We start from the raw sequence: 5,567 nt of genomic DNA, 5'->3' as shown, positions 1-5,567 counted from the left end.
CGCAGGTGGTGGCCGGCGCCGGGCGGGGCGGCCCGATCCGCCAGGATGCTGCCGTCGCAGGAGGCCTCCAAGCTGTACCATGACAACTACGTGCGGAACTCGCGGGCCATCGGCGTGCTGTGGGCCATCTTCACCATCTGCTTCGCCATCATCAACGTGGTGGTGTTCATCCAGCCCTACTGGGTGGGAGACAGCGTCAACACGCCCAAACCCGGCTACTTCGGGCTGTTCCACTACTGCGTGGGCAGCGGGCTGGCGGGCCGCGAGCTGGCGTGCCGCGGCTCCTTCACCGACTTCAGCACCATCCCCTCGGGCGCCTTCCAGGCGGCGGCCTTCTTCGTGCTGCTGTCCATGGTGCTGACGCTGGGCTGCATCACCTGCTTCGCGCTCTTCTTCTTCTGCAACACCGCCACCGTCTACAAGATCTGCGCCTGGATGCAGCTGCTGGCAGGTGGGGGGCGGGGGGCCGGGGTGGGGAGGTGTCAGGGCGCTGGCACCGGTGCTACGGAGTCTCCTAGGCACTGGGTGCTGGTGTAGGGGTTGTCAGGGCGCTGGCAGCAGAGCTAAGGGGTCATCCAGGCACTGGTTCCAGACCTTGAGTGAGGCACTGGGTACCGGTGTAGGGGCACTGGCACTAGAGTTAGAGGGTCTCCTACACACTGGGTGCTGGTGCTTGTGCTTTGTAGGATAGTGCGTGCTGGTGGTGGGGCTTTCCAATGCACTGGCACCAGTGTTGGACACTGCCCCATATGCGTGCTGGTGTTGGAGATTCTTTGGATACTGAGTGCTGGGGTTTGGAGTGCTTCGGGTACTGGATGCTGGAGGTTCTCCATGTGATGGGTAATGGGGCTGGGAGGTATCAGGGCATTGACACCAGTGTTAGGAGCTTCTCTATGCACTGTGTGCTGATGTGAGGGAGTTAAGGCAATGGCATCAAAGCTAGGGGGTCCCCTGGGTGCTTGGGTTTCTTTGGATACTGAGTACTGGGACTTCTGCATGCACTGGGTGTTGGAATTGCTTTGGATACTAGATGCTGGTGTTGAGGGTCATCCGTGTACTGACACCAGTGCTAGAGGCTTCCCTAAGTGCTAGGGGGATGGCTTTCGAGACTGTCCTGTGTGGTGCATGCCTGTGCTAGGGCTTCTTTGAATTCTAGGTGCTGGGGTTCTCCATGCATTGAGTGCTGGTGTATGGAGTGCTTTGGATACTTGGTGCTAGATGCTAGGGTTTCTCTTGGCATTGGATGCTGGTGTTGGGGGTTATCAGGGTGCTGACACCAAAGGTAGCCTGTCCCCTAGGTACTGGGTGCTGGTGGTGAGGGTTCTGTGGATACTGGGTGCTAGCACTGAGGATTATCAGTGCACAATGTTGGATGCTGCCCTGAATGCTAGGGGCTGACACTGGGCATTGCCTCGTGTGGTGCATGCTGGATGCCAGAGCTGCTTTAGGTACTGGGGCTTCTGCATACACTGGGTGCTTGTGTTTGGAATATTTTGGATATGGGCGCTAGGACTTCCTTGGCACTGGGAGCTGGTGTTAAGGGCACTGGCACCAGAGCTGGGGGCTCCTCTGAACTCAAGGTGCTGGCATTGGGAGTTCTCAAGCTGTCAGCACCAGGGTTTCTACCAGATGCTGGAGCCAGGGACTTACTTGGACACTGGGGGCTTCCCTAGATGCCCACACCCAAGAGGCTCCCTGGGACGCTGGGCAGCAGCAGGCAGAGCTTCTCAGAACCCCAGCACTGGGCATGGGATGCAGGCAGCAGCGCAGGTGCTGGGTGGTGGCTTTGGGTATGCGGGGCTGCACAGGACACCAGCACCAGGTGTGGGGTTGAAGGCATTATAAAAGGTGCTGTCCTGTCCCTTGCCTCAGCATCATGAGGTGGCCAGAAATGCTCTACACACAGTGGGATATTGCATTCACTTTGATTTAGACTGGATGTAAGGAAAAAGTTTTTTGCAGTAAATGTGGTGAGGCACTGGCACAGGCTGCCCAGAAAGGTGGTGGTGCCCCATCCCTGGAGACAGCCAAGGTCAGGCTGGATGGGCTCTGAGCACCTGGTGGAGCTGTGGGTGTCCCTGTTCATTGCAGTGGGGTTGGACCAGATGGCCTTTAAGGGTACCTTTCAACTCAAAGGATTCTAAGATTCTTCCTAAAAGTGGCCCTGTTCCAAGGTCCTCCTTAGCTCCCTCCACAAAAGAGGAACTTCAGACACCGTAGATGAAGCTCAACACCCTCCCATGCACAGAACGCCAACTTTTCCCAGAATAAGACAGGACATTGACAAGGATCCCCCAAACTCTCTTCCTAGAGGCTCACTCCTTTAAGGACAGACCATGAGAAGTGATGCTGAGTCTGCACCTCTTTTTCTCTCCACTTTTCCCACATCTGGAACACCATTACCATACTGCCTGCTGCATATTAAGTGAGCATGTCCAGACTCAGAGCTTGCACCAGCAGAACCCAGTGCAGTCTGCATTACCAATAGAAGACCCCCAGTGTGACCCCCTCTAGGAGTGGGCCTTGTGAAGTTTGTCCTCATACTGGGAGCTCACAGCTGGCCCGGCTTGTGGAGATCCTGACCTCTCCTCCCCCAGTGCAGCTCGGCCTGGAGCTGCCTTGGCTTATTGGGAAATTCCTTCATCTTTAATTTTCCCTGTCCCGAAGATTTACTGGTTTAAGGCAAGCTCAGAGCCCAAATCCTGCCGATCAGCAGCAGCTTAATCAAGGGGCTCTGCGTACCCGGCTGCTGTGTGGCGATGGGCACAACCCTGAAGGCAGAATGGGATGTGGGCAGGGGGATGCAGAAGCAGCAGTGAGGCCCCTGGTTTCACAACAAACGTGTAAAGGAGGGGATGGGATGGCCAAGTGCTGGCACAGGGCTGCTGCAGGAGTGCGTTGCTCCTCTGAGATGGGACAACAGGGACGGGGGCTGGATTTCAGCATCTCGTCCAGAAAAAAAGTGTTTAAATCTTCAGTGTCCAATTAGTGGACAGCAATCAGGGAAAGGTTTAATTAGAGCTTCACAAAAAGCCCCAGCTCAAAAGCCTCTGCCCCCCTAGGAGTAAACCGAATCTAATTAAGAGGAAAGACTGCTTTAACGCAAATAGAAACGCAGCCATCTGCCCTGTTCAAAATCCCAGCAACGCAAAACTGGAGATTTTGCTAAATCCTTCTGTTACAAAACCCAGAACGTGATTGAATGTGGGGACGTCAGCGGTGTCCTGGTGGGACGGGCACACAAGGAGCACCGTGCCCATGGTGTCCCCACGTGCCACACACTTGGGTGCCAGGGGAGGGCACAGAGCTGTCACCCACAGCAGCGCATGGGACTGAGAAGCCTCTGCCCCCCAAACAGTTCCCCTGAGGCTTCCCCTCTCCCTCCTCCCCCAACCCTATCCTGCAATAGGGATGGAGCAGCCCTCGCACTGTGCAGCCCCAGGCTCCAAAACCCCCCATGGGCAGTGCCAGGCACGTGGGCACCGCTCTCGCCCCGCATCCTTCGCTGTGCTCCCAGACAAAGCAGCTGTCGGCTCTGCTTCGTGCCGATGTGTAGCCCTATTCTTGAGCCTGCTGCTCTGTGGCTCAGCCCGTGGAGTGCAGCGCCGTGAGGCACTCCTGCCTGTGCCACCGCTCATTTCCATTGATTTCCGTGGGATTGCTATTTTTAGGACAGGGCTGTGCACTCGCTCTCCTTCTGCTATTCATCTCAGGCGAGAAGCAGCCATCCCAGCCCCCAACATCCCCACTGTCCCTGCTGGGGCTCCCCAGTGTGGTGGTGAGGCCAGGGAGAGCCACTGGGGCTGTTCTGAGAGGTGGTGCCCTGGCTGCTGTGTGCTGGAGGCAGTGTTATTTATAGCTGCAGGGAGTCCCCGAGCGTGGGTGCACGTGACGGGCAGCAGCTGAACTTGGGGAGGGGTGGTGCAGAGCCCAGGCTGGGTTTAAGGAGCCCCCTGGGGTCCAGCCCTTTGCTGTTGCTCCCACCATTACCTTCCACTTCTCAGTCTCTTGGTGCTCATCTGCGAAGGTGGGTGCAGGGGAATCCTCTGCTTTGTGCCGACTCTGGGGACAGCCCCGTGATGTCCAAACGTGCTGAGCGTGCCTCCCGTGGTGTTCTCCTGCCCACGGCCATTCTGTGCCTGCGGCCTGAGTCACAGAGCTGAATTCCCTTCAATTCATTAATTTTGCCGAGATATCGAAGCCCATTGAATTTGACAGGACCCTGATAAGGGAGCACAGTGGAGTACAAAACCGCGCTGTAGCTGCAAAAAAGGCTGAGCATCGCCAATTCCCCCGATCCAGAGCATTCCCTGAGCACGCATGCCCTGCAGACAGCTGGGGCTGGTGGGGAGAGGGGGGACAAGAGGCTGTTTTAAGTGAAAAATGAGAATTTCCTGCAGGTCTCTGAGCACCTGTGTGTGCAGGGTGGGCAGCAGAACCCCCTCATCACCCCCCTCTGTTTGCATTTCCCAGCACATTGCTGCCGGCATTTGGGAAAGGTCGGGCTGACAGTGTGTGCAGAGGTTCTTCAGGGACACAGGGTGGGCTGGGGACAAGCGGGGAGAGGGAATTGCTTGTGACGGGGGATGTGGCGTGCTGCTGGGAGCGCGCAAGATGGTTGCTGCACTCTGCCTTTTCCCAGTGAGCTCTTAGCACAGCGGGATGCCGGTTGTGCCCTGCGTCCCACAGTGTCTCTTGCTCACTCTGCGAGGTCCTGGGACACAGAGCCCTGTCTCACTGTTCCCTTCCCCACTCACGTCACCCTCCGCTCTCTCCCTCACAGCTCTCTGCCTGGTGCTGGGCTGCATGATCTTCCCCGACGGCTGGGATGCGGAGACCATCCGGGACATGTGCGGGGAGAAGACGGGGAAGTACTCCCTGGGCGACTGCTCCGTGCGCTGGGCTTACATCCTGGCCATCATCGGCATCCTCAACGCCCTCATCCTCTCCTTCCTGGCCTTCGTCCTCGGCAACCGGCAGAACGACCTGCTGCACGAGGAGCTCAAGACAGAGAGCAAAGGTGGGCGCTGTGCTGCAGGGTGGGAACACCACGGGGTGGTGGTGGGGACCCCGTGCTGCAGCGTGGCCGTAGGAAGGTTCCGCTGAGCCTCTGGGGCCATCGAAGCGTGGGGCGAGCCCAAGCAGTGACCAGGCTGGGGCAGGAGGATGCGGGCGGCCGAGCCCCTCCTCAGTGGCACTGCACCGCTGACGCTTTCTCTTTGTGTTTTGACAGATTTTGTCGGCACCGCGGTAAGTCCTGAGTTTCAGCATCCCGTCCCCTACTCCTGCGTGGCATGTCTGGGTGCGACCGTGCTGGGTGGCCCCATGTGGATGGGAAATAAGTGGGGGCGGCAGGTTTGAGGCATGCACGTGCATGGCACAAATGACTGCAGCCACCCGGTACCGCCCCCGGGCGCCTGTACCCAACGCGCTGTGCTCTCCCTGCAGAGGATATAAGGCCGAGCACCCGCAGCAGGACCTCACCCCGCGGCCGGCAGCCTGGGCGCTCCCTCCCTGTCCTGCCTTTCATCTGCTGCCGGTGGCCACGCAGCGCTCCCGGCCCCACC

The 5,567-nt window shown here is 58.4% G+C and overlaps 1 protein-coding gene across 2 annotated transcripts; it reads left to right on the top strand.

Annotated features, from left to right (window-relative positions):
- The first annotated feature begins 6 nt into the window (after positions 1 to 6).
- On the top strand, positions 7 to 5,561 carry LHFPL4 (LHFPL tetraspan subfamily member 4). 2 transcript variants are annotated; one of them, XM_010718581.1, is made up of 4 exons: positions 7 to 451; positions 4,784 to 5,020; positions 5,234 to 5,250; positions 5,449 to 5,561. In XM_010718581.1, the coding sequence occupies exons 1-4, from the start codon at positions 46 to 48 to the stop codon at positions 5,455 to 5,457; spliced, it is 669 nt and encodes a 222-aa protein (XP_010716883.1). In that variant the 5' UTR covers positions 7 to 45; the 3' UTR covers positions 5,458 to 5,561. The 2 variants fall into 2 exon arrangements, with proteins under 2 accessions (XP_010716883.1, XP_010716882.1); XM_010718580.2 differs by lacking the exon at positions 5,449 to 5,561 and having other exon boundaries at positions 5,234 to 5,442.
- The last annotated feature ends 6 nt before the right edge of the window (positions 5,562 to 5,567 follow it).

The sequence above is a fragment of the Meleagris gallopavo genome, chromosome 14 (genome assembly GCF_000146605.3).
Source record: "Meleagris gallopavo isolate NT-WF06-2002-E0010 breed Aviagen turkey brand Nicholas breeding stock chromosome 14, Turkey_5.1, whole genome shotgun sequence".
Taxonomy (NCBI): domain Eukaryota; kingdom Metazoa; phylum Chordata; class Aves; order Galliformes; family Phasianidae; genus Meleagris; species Meleagris gallopavo.
This window is presented reverse-complemented; position numbering and strand designations above follow the sequence as displayed.